The 13,563-nt window shown below is 41.3% G+C and overlaps 1 protein-coding gene across 3 annotated transcripts in view; it reads left to right on the forward strand.

The window, feature by feature from the left end:
• sfmbt2 (Scm like with four mbt domains 2) overlaps positions 1–13,563 on the forward strand; it is a 39,337-nt gene that overhangs the window by 13,486 nt on the left and 12,288 nt on the right. For 2 of the 3 annotated variants that reach the window (XM_041030331.1, XM_041030332.1), the window contains exons 5-10: positions 1,247–1,267; positions 10,434–10,522; positions 10,792–11,041; positions 11,407–11,504; positions 12,755–12,856; positions 13,277–13,507. In XM_041030331.1, coding sequence (XP_040886265.1) covers positions 1,247–1,267; positions 10,434–10,522; positions 10,792–11,041; positions 11,407–11,504; positions 12,755–12,856; positions 13,277–13,507 — 791 coding nt within the window. The remainder of the gene's footprint in view (positions 1–1,246; positions 1,268–10,433; positions 10,523–10,791; positions 11,042–11,406; positions 11,505–12,754; positions 12,857–13,276; positions 13,508–13,563) is intronic. The other variant, XM_041030333.1, reaches the window with a different exon arrangement.

Genomic DNA, 13,563 nt, shown 5'->3' on the forward strand with positions numbered 1-13,563 from the left:
TAACTTTTTCAAGCCGCCGTCCCTCTCACATTATCACAACTTTCCCAAAGCTTTTACAGCGGTGACATTTCCACCTGCAGCGGCCCCTCTCACCCCCAGATAGATGACTCACCCTCCCCAGCCTCGCTCGGGCCATTTATTTTTCTCGACACTTCCCCGCTGATGGATAGCATGCGCCTCTGTTGTTGTGGAGACGACCTGGATATGCTTCCACCTGACTCAGTTGTCCCCGTCCTCACACCAGCTCCATATGTCCTTTTCACTCAGCGTTGGTCTTTTCACCAGCTTATTCTTTTTCTTTTTTTGCAGCAGCAGCAGGTGGTTCATAAATGTCTGAATTCAAAAGCTACTTTATTCATATCTCAGTGGATTAAATCTGCAGCTGAGAAGCTTTTTTTTTTCAAGTCACCAAACGTGACATAACTGCAGGAAGTGATTATTTTTACTGCCAATGAATCTGTCAATAATTTTCTCAAATCCTCCACAAAATTACATAAAATATTTTCCATAGTCCAAGTTAACATATTCTTTTGTCTGACTAACGATCCAAAACCCAAAGATTTTCACTTTAGAATCACAGAAGAGTAAGAAAACCAGGGAGAAAACCATTTAAGAAGCTGGAACCTGCGGATTTTAAGCATTTTTGCTTTGCAAATACATTCAGTGCTACACCCAACGTCAGTAAATGTAGAAACAAAAAACAAAACAAAAAAAACAGTCATGAGAAGTTTCAGAGTTCCAGTTGAAAAAAGAAATAGCAGCTGAAGATAATGAAGAAATGATCATATTGTCAAATAAAAAGATTCAGTGAGTGAAACATGCTGTAACTGAACGCTGACGTCCACCAACATTAACCCTCTCTTCCTGTGTCTCTCAGAAAAGCACTCACTCCGGATGCTTCTCTCTTTCTTTTAATAAAGATGGACAGCTGACACTGCTGCGCGTTTAATGATGCAAACCGAAGCACAACTCATGCAACGAAGACAGTTCTAATAAGGCTTCTGCAACGTACCGTCAGTTTACGAACACGGCCCAAAAAAAGTCCTTTGTTGCTTCATTTCACGGCTTTGCATCATTTTATGCACATTTTTGTGTCTGTGTGTGTTTGTGTGTGTGTGTGTTGCTCAGTCAGCTGGAATACGAGTGCGGGGTAAAGAGAGAGAGCGAGTGTATTTTTGAGTGCTCACACCTGTGTTACAGTTACCTGTTTTATTTGTTTCCTTTTTGTTTGTGTTTTGTTTCTCAGATAACATTTACCTAAGAAAAGGTAAGCAGCTCTAACAGTGCCTCTGACTAACTCGCCTGCCCGGCTCACTAGTGGCTAAATCAACACTGTGCCAACATTAAGGCCTCAGAGCTGCATGTACAGTGTGCTTCCTCCTCCTCCTCCTCCTCCTCTTCCTCTTTTCATCTCTCTACGGGAAGTGACCTCACAGCTCTCTTGTCATGCCTTGCTTCTTCTTGCATGTGACTCCTTTCTAGCTGAGTGCTGAGTGAGTGTCTTAGCAGAGCGATAACACACACACACACACACACACACACACACACACACACACACACACACACACTCTGCTGTTTGTGCCTGCTAAGACCAAGCTGTGCTCGTATGATAACTAGTGCAAAATGCTGCAGCTCAGTCAGAAATGTGATGCTTTGATAAACAGACCTCTTTTCGTGCACAACACACACACACACACACACACACACACACACACACACACACACACACACACACTCCCATGAATTTAAAGAAAAAAAGTTTTAAGCTTTGTTTCAGTTTTTCAGTAGCTGAACTGTCTTTGAAGAAAACACTAACAACACTTTTTTCCTGGATTTAAAATGTTTTTCTTTCATAATCAATTTATTGTGTCGTCTATAAAAATCTAAATAACATTATGCAGAGTGCTCTGTTGAGACATTCCAGATGAGATGTGTGTTTATATATAGTCTTGGAAAATTAAATGACAAACTGAGACGTATTTGCTAATTTGATAACTTGTTATTTTGGACTTTACTGCTTCCCCTCCTTTTTTTTCTTGCTTTTTGTCTCTTTGTGTATTGTTTTTCCTTTTCCAGATATGGATGTGACTGTGTGGGTTTGTGTAGTTATGTGTGCTTTTTTTAGCTTGTGATATGACTGAAAATCATATTTTTAAAAAAACCAATGAGACCAACGTGTTTTCCAACAGCCAAAACATTTCTTTCAAATGACGTGAGGGGCCTTCTCTGAGCTGCCAGGCGCAACAGTGTTGTGTTTGTTTTTCAGAAACAAACTACAACATTTGGAAAAACGGCCTGACCACAGGTTCCATTAGTTGCTGTTGATAGTTTCCCACAGTTTGCCTAATTATAGATAGATGGTAGATTTCTTTTCTGAGCATTTAAAGGACTAATATCCATGTTTTGGGCATGTACAGTTAAAGATGCTGAGTCTTATGGTACTGTGTCTTAGTGCTGTTCCTTAAAGAGTCAGTTCAGCCATTTCACAAAAAGTCTCTTATCTCAACTGGCATTTAACTATGCAGATAAAACTTCCTACTAAAGAAACAGGCTACGTTTACATTGCATGCTGAAGTGGCCCAAATCCGTTTTTTTTTTTTTTTCCCTTTTTGCCTTCAGGTGACTCAGATCTGATTTCTGAACCGTCACATCTGGGCCACTCTCGTATGTGGTCCTAGATCTGATTCATATCTGATCTCTGGTTATGCGACTGCTGTCAGAATGGTCACATCTGAATTTGTGTGGTTTTAGTTTTGTCCCACATCCTCTGCGTGTGCGCACCCTCGTCATCGTTCAGTGTTGGCACCTCACAGCCTGGTTTAAAAAAAACAAACAAAAAAAACATGGATGAGACCAACAACAGCGACTCGATGCAAAGACGAGGAGGTTTCAAATTTGTTGGACAGTCTCATCATCTCGCTTGTCTTCTGACAAATAACAAATGACATTATTGTTGTTATCCTTGTACACGGGCGGCTCACGTTTCAGAAAGATCTGTTTACAGCCGCACAGCACAAAAAGAAAAACAGAATTCAGGATTTAGGCCTGAAATGTGGTCAAAGCCACAGTCCCCACGAAACCTGCTGTCACTGGGTAGTTTTGGTTTTAAAAGACAACTCACAAGCTGAAACCAGTGAATGCTTGGAATTCTCAATTGATAAATCACTTAAATGAATATTAAAAGTTACAATAATAACATAATACAAACTTTATGTTTAGCACGTTTGGAAAAGCTGCTTCAAAGTGTCATTGATACAGAATAAAATGAAAGATTTGTAAAAGTTAACACAGAATTAATTAAAAAGGGAAACACAACAATAATAAACTGATTAAAACATTAATTAGGGGAAGAATTTTACTGCAGACCGAGCTTTTCCACCCTCAGATCTTCAAACGGAGTTTCACAATGACTCGGTATAAAACTGGCTTTTGATTGGTTGCCTGGTAACGCTGCAGAAGTTTTCAGAGTTTCTCCCATGAAGCTCGCTCCCAAAGATTTTGACAACTTTACAGGACTCTCTCTGAAACCGCTCACCTCTCTCTCCCTTTTTTTTTTTTTTTTGAATTGGACAAATCACATACAACAAACACACCTAAATCCCTTGTCAAACCCGCTTACTCACTTGTGAAACTCACCCACACACACACTTACAAACTCAAACACACACACGGTCGCTCGCTCAGCTCCTCCACTTCAAATGTTCCCCTGCTAACTGATGCATTGAGCATTCAGCAAAGCTTTTGTACTCATCAAATCAGCGCCCGAATTAATCAGTGTCTCGGTTTGCAGGAACAGCGCATGAGTCTGCAGCACTGCGAGCGCTTCTGTTGCGTAATTTACTCATTTTTAGAAATTAAAAAGTCGTTTGAAAGACAGTAAGTGGAACATTAGCTGAAAATAACTCTTAACTCATATGTGGCGCCTCACATGCCGCTAAATTACAAAACTACAGGTTAGATCAAAATAATGAACCTGTGTTTTTGTATTTATTATAAAGATTATATACACTTTAAACAGGAAATTGCATGAAAAATGCAGAGTAAGTTTTGATGAGTGAGGGCAGAGATTGGAAAATAAATCTTTTTCTCTATAAATCAAAAAGTTAAATTCACACAGCGGTGAACTATAACTCATATTTATGGTATTTTTACTGCATTTTTACCACATATGGTTTGATGGGGCTTGTTCAGACGGAGTCGAGTTGCTGTGAATTCCCTCAGTGTCTCATGTGCATGTGTGTGTGTAAAACACATTCAGCCATTCATGTAAAGAGCTTTTTAAGGCTACATCACAGCTTTGGTCATGTGGTAAGGTAGCTGCTCGCTGAGCAGATCCCGACAGACATCATCAGCATAATGAATTCACCACGCTGCTTCCTGCCAGAGCCTGCTGGAGACGATGCTGTGAGATAGACCTGTCCTCTGCTCTGTGTGTAGTGAGGTGTGGTGCCTCAAGTGTTGGGCTGTGTTCAGACTGACAATAGCATTGTAGTGAGAAAAATACAAGAAACTGACCCCTGAACCCTGAAACACTAACAGTCCCGAACCTGAAAATATTATATATATATATATATATTTTCATGCAATCTCATGCTGACCAATCACAGCTCTTCCTCACCTGGTATCGCTGTAGTCGCCTCAGCTGCAACAGGTTGTTAGAGCTGGACGTCATCGCTGCGTTACGCTGCCAACAACGGTCCAAACGTCAGCATCCACAGCAGCACACGCCTGCTTCTGTTGTACACGTGCTGTGAAACAAAAGAAATGGTTTGAGAATCAATCATGACCATTTCAAATTACTCTGCGTTTAAAGCTAAAAACCTAAAAAAGGTAAAGTCGATAAAAAGTCAGCCTCAGACAAAAAAATCAAGTAAAGATTAAAAATAGAAAAAGTTTCAAGAAAAATATTCAAGAAATCTTTGAATTCTACATTAATAACCATTAAAATTCAAAATAATAATGAGTATGCATCAACCTATTATAGACAACTTTAAAGTTAGATCAGAGACATTAACGTGTTGTCACACGTTCGCTTGGCTCTTGTAGTTCGTTGCCTGCCAAGTTTTTTTTTTTTGGAGCTAATTCAATATTATTATTTGTTGTTTTCCTCAGGGAAAGAATTAGTCTGATACAAAGCACAACATAGTTCACTGCACTGAGTGACAATCTGATATGAGGGTTTGCATATGTATGCCATATGTATTGACTGGGAAATACATTCTCACTATCGTGTTTTCAACCATTTACCCGGCGCCGGTGTGAAGAACAGCCTTTACCTTATACTGAAAGCATCAGCCTGGAACAATAACACAAATATCATGTGAAACAAGATGGTCAGAGTGAGGCCGACAGCTCCAGCTCAGTTCACATTTCATCAGCCCTCCCTGCCACAACCTCTAGATTTGCATATCCTGCCTATGGCTGTGTGTTTGTCTTGTATAGCATAGAAGAAGGTATTTGTGTTTGTACCTTTTTTGTGCGAATAGGCTTCATTTTCATAAGCAGTATGCGCCTTAAGAAGCTTTTTCATGAATGGAGCACAGAATCAAAGGCAGGCAGCGTCAAAGCAGGCGCACACAATGACAATACTGCACACTGTGGGACTCTTCAGCACTTACCGCTAACATGTCACTAAGGTAATTCATATTTACGCAAATTGCTGTAATATTCCCTGCCCTGTCATGACCAGCGCTATAAAAATGTTAACAATAAGGCATGTGAAACTGGCCAGGCATAATTCAGCCAAACACACAGCGAGACGTCTCTCAATAAACACACAAATTGCACCGTGTGGCATTTTGCATGCGCCTGCGTGCAGCAGTCATCGTGCTCAGGGCCTGTTTGGAAATCCTGTCAGTTAAAATGGAGTTAAATTAAAATGGCTTTCTACCCTCGTGCGTTCAGGGCTGCTCATCTCTGTGCCAGCGTATAATGACTGGATAAGACAGAGGGGGAATCAAGCGTAATTTGCTCCCATTAACTCTGATTAGAATCTGTTGCACTGCTGTGATTGGGGCTAAAACACAGAGGCGATTCTTCTTCTTTAATTATAACATTGATTGTCTAAAGTAAAGCTTTTAAATAAGTCTTGTACACAGAGCCAGGATTTCTATCAGAGGAGAGGAGCTGGCCGAATATGCAAACATAAAGTTCCATACATACATATTTTCTTATTAGCTTGTTTTTGTTTAAATGCTTGATATTTGCTTGTAGACCTCAGCCAGCACTGGTGCAGCTTGGGCCTCTGTGAAGGGGAGGAGTGCTGAGGTTGGCACCAGGATAGTGTAGGAGAACGAGGGTGGGGGTGCGGGGGGTGTTTTTGAAGATCTCCTCCCTCAAGGTTAATTATGCACTTATTGTTATGTGAAAGTCAGGCTTTCACCTCTGTGTGTCTATGTCTATGTGCTGCCTTTGGGATGTAAATGAAGAAAAATAGATAATTATTTATATACAGAGCACTACAGTATAATGAAACCGCAAGCAGGGGGAGGGGAGGGGGGGGGGCAGAAGAGAGAGAGAGAGAGAGAGAGAAGGGGGTGAAGGAGGTTGAAGTTTGCATGTTTTAGCTTCTGCTGCTACCATTTGGCTGAGCTCTAAATGGCTTCATGACTAATCTCGGCAGGATCTGTAAAAATAGTTTATCTATTTCTGCACACCCAAGATCAACACAGGAGTGTGTATCCAGTGTGTGTGCGTGCGCGCGTGTGTGCATGCTTGCTTGCAAATGGCCAGCAGCAGCAGCAGCAGTAAGGAAAGAAAATAGTCTCACAGGAAAAAGCACTATTATTAAACAGGCGTACAGAAAGCGTCCCGGCCACAGAGACGTTCGCTGTTCACGTTACCGTCACAGGAAAATGGCTTCTCCCATTCTGACACATTGATTTATTTGCCAGAAAATTCCACTGTTGCTGATTTGATTCAGGCAGGACCTCTGGAGTCCGGAGCCATGAGGGGATTTATTGATTTGGTCTCATTAGTCTGTTATACGTTTAAAATCCTGAGCAGCCTCTGTGGAGCTAATTGACATTTATATCTGCTCAAATCTCTGAGTTAAAAAGGGGATTATAAAATCTATAATACAACAGTTTGTTTTTCTCTAGTCTCTCTGTTTTGGAAACAGTTGTTGACAGTAAAGCGGAACATTTTCTAAAGAACTACACAGTGGTTGAAGATGTTTGCTTCAGCTGCTGTGGGGGATAAGACAGTGTGTAACTGCTCTACTGACACATTCAAGGTTAACGCTCTGAAACTTTAACTCCTGTGTGGCGGAATTTTTACATTTACAAAGAGAAGAAGGTTTGTGAGAACATTTTGGTGTGTAACAGCATGTGTGTGAAGCGTGACGGCTTGTTTTGTTTTTTTTTTAAACCACAATTTCTCACTAGTGGTTACATCATTCACACTGGTCTTCAAGTAAACATTCGCAGGAACAAAAAGAAAAAAATTAAAAATAAGAAAAGTTAAAAAGTCAACAACTAAAACAGAAATAGGATAGAGACTCCGTTGGTCTTAAGAATAAATTGACTGAATTAAAGGGAAGTGGAAAAGAAATAGAAACGGGTTAAAAAACATTTGAAATGCATTGAAGTCACAGCTGAAGTTGAAGCACTGACTGGGATGGGAGTGTCAGCTGACGTGTGAAGGGGGACGTACACTTTAACAAACTACAACATGTCTGTTGTCTGAACACACCTCGTTGTAATCAGCTGCACAAATAATTACAGAAATGTACTGGACTCACCCAATTAGACAAAAATTGGAGACTATATCTCATAATATTGACTTCCTATCTGATAATTGCGAGTAAAGCTCTGTAATTACAGCAGCCGGTAACAGGTGACACTGTATATTCTGTGACCTGATGAGGCGTCTCACCTGCGTTCCTGTTGTGAACGTTATAATCATACTTTACTGTCTACTGTGAGATCTGGAGCTCATAATTATGAGATCTTTCCTTGTAATGATGAGATAAGGCCTCCAATGTGTTGTCGGTTTAATTGCTGGATGCAGTGCCGTCCTAAATTTTGAATCAGGGCTCAGAAACTGTCATGGCACAGAAGTGAGGAGTTTCCAAGCCAGAGGAGAGAATCTCTCTCCAGCGTGTTCTGGGTCTACCCCGGGATCCCTTAGTGTAATCACTGAAAGTGTCTTCTGAATTGTAAACACTGAAAACATAAAATGTCAAAACAAAACAAAAACATTACACGTTATAGAAAAAAAACTGTTCAGTTGAGACTGAAAATACTGTTATGAAATAAACATAGTTTTAACTTCATGGTAATTACTTCAAGCACTTCTCGTGATATAAACTGTTAATGTGGATTGTTTGCTCTTTTGAAAATGCACACTTAAGCCTTTGCATATAAAAAACTCTGTAGTGTGTTTTCCCCCCTTATGTTTACTGAAGACCTAGAAAAAAAAAAAAAAAAAGCAAATAAGAGCTTGATAAACATGGTAAACACAGTATACATCCTCAAAGACCAGTGTGCTCTCTTGGCTCTTTACCGTGGAAACACACCCACTCGTCACCAGTAAACCGAATAAAAGAAAACAAACCCCCCCAAAAAAAAGTTCCAACAAAAACACTTTGGTGTGCCAAAAAAACCTCAATCCAGAACTTATTTTCATCAGCGGCAGAGGCACGCTGCATGTATGGTCTACATTTCACTTTCACTTCAGCTTGATGCTAATCAGTGCTGCAGGGTTCGTCAGTTCTCACAGCGTGTTGGAGTCATTCTGTAACTGTGACTCATTTGGCAGCGTTTCAGTGACTCCAACAAGTGTCCGAGTTTGTGAGGAGGTTTTCTGAGCAAGTCACTAACAAGGGGGAAAAAAAAAAAAAAAGCATGCAGGACACTGAAGGTTAGCATCAGCATCTTCTTTAAATTTCTTGGAATTTGTTGGACAATTAGGGGAAAAGATAAACAGGAGGCTTTTACCAGGAGAAGCAAATGAAAAGCAAATTATATAACTCTGTTGCACCATGGGAAACAGGAAGCAGAGAAAAAGCACATGTCCCCATGCAAATTTGCTGGAACTTGGCTTTTTAGTGTGGCTCTGGAGACAGAGCTCTGGTCCACCATGCATATGTGTTAGTGTGCTAGTGCAATGGTGTCTACTGCTATTAGTCATGTTAGGGGGACGCGAATCTCTGTGGGGATTCACCTCCTGTGTGGGCACAGAAATCTGGTCCCCATGAGATTACCCACTGTAGGCAGGTATTTCTTAGAATCAGACTCGGGTTGAGGTGAGGGTCGGGGTTAAGCAGCCGGAGCCAAGTCTGAGTCCAAAGTCCTGTCCTGTCCTGTCAACTTTAGTTTTTCTTTAAGCCTTTGAGGGAAAGTCCTTTTGAAAGTCTTTCAGGCCTCTGAATACTGACCGATACAATAACAAAGGGAAGCATTAATATTATAAACAGAAACGTTTCCAGCTTTCATTCTGACAAACGAAAACCAACAGTTGTGACCCCTACACGAGGGGGAAGCCGTAACACGAGTAAAATTCGGTTCAGCAAACATATTTGTATGTTAGTCATCCGTCATGTAGCGGGGAATTTTTTTTTATTTCCATCAATATTATTCTTATCGTAGAATTAATCAAGGTTGCAGTGCTTTCTGTGCCTCAGATCTGTTTTGTAACATCACATTGAATCTGACATTTTCACATCGGATTGGGGCTGTTTTCATATGTGGTCTTAAACCTGACACAAATCTAATTTGTGGCAGCGTGACCTCCACACCAGCCTCAACAGTCACTTTGAATTTATGCCCCATTTACTGCTCACAGGGGAAGTTACAAGTAACCTGATAACCTTCTATACCTCAAACAAACTAAGGCTCAATTAAAATTTCTTTCTCAAATTTGCAGCTGTTGTTTGGGACAGTGACACAGTTTAATATGACATTAGTTAGTGTTTTTAATTTTGACGTTTACTGATGCAGACGCCTGCCTGATATCACGTCTTTTCTCACTTTTCTTTTGCATACGGAAGCCTAAACATATCAGATCTCAGCCATAAATCAGAATTTCGCATTAATGTTTGCAGTGTGAATCAAGCCACTGAGGCTTCAGATGCTTTTCCAGGGAAAAAAACACTGAATACTTTAATCTTTTCTCACTTCTCTTGCATAAAAAATGACTGAATTCTGAAACATTCAGTGTTAAAATATTACACATCTGCAGTTTTGATGAAAAAATCAGTGTTTGCCTTGAAAAACCTGCGTTAGTAGAAATGCTGTGTGTTTGTGTTTTCAAGTACATGCATGCACTTACTCACGCATGCTGTTCTCTGGTGACCACACTTCACAGTGCTCTGTAGAGGCACACATTAAATAATTTACCACAACACTAGAACACAAAAATGTGCTCACTTTCCTCACTTTGATTGTCCACGTGTTTTACAGTCTCTGCGCTGTGTTTTTGTCTCTTTGCAGCCATCAGGGAGAAATACAGCGACTGGACAGAGTTCCTGGTCCAGGACCTGACTGGCTCCAGGACGGCTCCGGCCAACCTGCTGGAGGGGGTGAGCGTGTTTTCACATTGAGAATATTTCAGTGGGGAAGAGGGGCATCAGTTATGAACGAGCAACATTCATATTTTCGACAGTTCTGAATAAAAGTCGGTTCGTCCTCGGGACCCTAACCCCTCCAGGGTCCAGGTTGCCCTGGTAGATAGATGAGAAGACCCATGCCAGCAGCTGGCTGTGGCCTCATAAATATATATAACAGACTGACTCAGAGCAGCTCTGTTTCCAAGAGATTCTTGAATAACTGCAAACTCTCTCCCTGTCAGCCTCTGAGAGGTAAGAACACGGTGGATCTGATCGTCGAGGGCTCGGCCCTGGAGCTTCAGGACGTCTCGGATCCTTTCCGGTACTGGCCTGTCAGAGTCATCCAGAACATCGGAGGGAGACTACGCTTGCGCTATGCCGGTCTCTCCGAAGACCACAAGGATCAGGACGCCTGGTTGTTCTACCTGGATGTCAGGCTCCGGCCCCTCGGCTGGGCCACGGAGAACCGTCTCGCCTTAGAACCGCCCATAGGTGATCATCCGATCTGCTCGCATATTTTCATTTACCATCAGCCTGAAACCTGAAACTACTGTGGTGACAATGAGGAACTGTGATTTTCTGAAAACGTAATTACAGTGTGTGTGTGTGATAATGTTAATGATACTTAATGAGCCATTTTTTTTCTTATTTGGCCCTGATTTTATTTATGTCGGCTCCAACAGTGATGTCAGGGGTCGGATCCAACTGCTATTTCTGCTTTTTCGCTTTAAAAAAATTATTTCAATTATGAGTCATTATGTTCCAGATTCATTTTCTGTCAGTCAGCTGATGGATAAATCTGAAATCGGGCCAGTCTAACGTCACCTAACTTCTCCTGTCGTCCCTTTAACCTTCAGAGCTCATGTCTCTGAAAAGCGCCCCCGACTGGCAGCAGGCTCTGGAGGACGCTCGACTCGATGGACAGAAGAGTCCTCTGCCGCTCGAGGTGTTCAAGGTGAGTAAAGGTTCACACATTTCTGCCTTTCACACAGTGTGTGCGCGCAGTGTGGGCACACGGCCAGCCTAAATGCTAACGCTTTATTTTACAAGTCAGTAACTGAAAGCGTTGTGAAAGGAACTGTGCAATAAATGAAAGAGTCCTTTTAATTCTTCTTCATAAATTACAGGCCTCACAATGCTTTGTAAAACAAAGCATTAAAATATAAATTAGAATCACACTGATCTAAGTTATATAAGGACACGACCTTTGGTAATAAACTGTGCTGATCTGATGCATTTTTTTCTCTATTTGGAGTAGGTCTGTAAGATTAAATTAACTTTTCAATCCCATGATTTTACAAGAAAACTCTGCCATCTTATGTTTTAGCAGGAAGAACTTTGAGCTGCGCACAAGATAAATCCAATGTGCGAGAGATAAGTGAGTGAGATGGTGAAAGAAAAAAGCTTCTTAAGAACCAAAATGAGACTCAAATAACAAACCTTGCTCCAACCACAAAAAAAGAAGCTGGAATAAGAAGAACTTGTTTGGATTCAGAGAATAAAGAGACCAGAGAGAGAATAAGGAGGAAGTTTGTGACATAATACAACATGATGAAACCACACAAACTGCCAGAAGTTTCTAATCACAACAACATCCACAAATAAAATCTTCTGCAATGCTCCACCAAACTCTCAAAGGCATAAAAAAAAATCACTAAGCCACTTTATTTTCATTAAAAACCTGTTTCCATAGGAACCGTGATCTTACTTTTACAGTTGTGCTCACTCACAGTCTGGTACAGGAGGCCTCTCCTGAAACACAACAAAAAATCTCTGCCGTACACGAAGTGTTGTGTTTATGTTTCCAGTTGGTTTAGAATGAACAGAAGAAGAATCGGGTAATTGGCATGAGGAGCGACCACAGGGCAAGGCAAACAATGGAAACCTCAAATGCAAGGAAAATACATCACAGCCGAAACCACGGAAACCTAAATCCCACAGATTGCCAATTAATTACCAAATCATCAATAAAAAAAAAGAAAATATTAACATTTAGTGTGGTCTAAGGATCGGCAGCAGATTTCTACAACACTTCATCCATCTTTTCATCAACCGCTAAACTGGGAATAACACTTTGCCTCACTGAGCGCTTCATTCATTACATGCCCACCCAGAAGGGTTTGCATGACCTACATTGTCTTGGATTCGTGTGCATTATCAGCAATGAGGCACATTTGTCTAAAACTCTTGACTTTACTGTGTCAGGACCACGTAGACCTGCCCAAGCACTCCTTCAAGATGGGGATGAAGCTGGAGATGGTTTCTCCTTGGGAGCAGCTCCAGATCTGCCCTGTTTCTGTCACCAAGGTGAGTCAGACTGAGACGTTCAGAAAACAAAGTCTTATCTAAAACAAAAAGACTCCTCCTCATTCCTCAGCTGCCTTTATTAATGTGACATCATTTTTAACGGGGCCTTGATCTTCGGGCGTGTTTATGTAGCTTTGTTTTTGACTGGAAGTTGAGAAGTGGACTTTCCAGTGACTGGAGTTTCTTGGGTATTTTATCTCATATGTGTCATATTTTGTTAATGTTCCTTACTGTAAATGATGACTGAATCCTTTAATTATTAGTTTAAAAAAAAAAATAAAGGGTAAAATTAAAGCAGCAGAGTCAGAGATATCCTGACTTTTAGTCCAAAAACCCTGAATCCTACATTTCCCATGATGCACCTCCACAACATCTTGTCCTTCCACAGGTTAAAAGCTCTGCTCTCTCTTTCCTCTTCAGGTCTACAATGACACCTACTTCCAGGTCACACTGGATGATCTCTGTGTTGACACTAAGCCACGGTCAGTGGTGTGTCATGCCAACTCACCTGGCATCCTGCCCGTCCAGTGGTGTCTGAAGAACGGCGTGGGTCTGGAGAGGCCCCGTGGCTACGAGGGCCAGGACTTCGACTGGGCCGACTACCTGAAGCAGAGCGGGACCGAGGCTGCTCCTGACGCCTGCTTTCCTGATGTAAGACAACAGTGATGAGACGCCGCCTTTTTTAAACAGTCTTATTTTTCAAGCCT

Source organism: Toxotes jaculatrix, chromosome 22 (assembly GCF_017976425.1).
Source record: "Toxotes jaculatrix isolate fToxJac2 chromosome 22, fToxJac2.pri, whole genome shotgun sequence".
In the NCBI taxonomy this organism is placed as follows: domain Eukaryota; kingdom Metazoa; phylum Chordata; class Actinopteri; family Toxotidae; genus Toxotes; species Toxotes jaculatrix.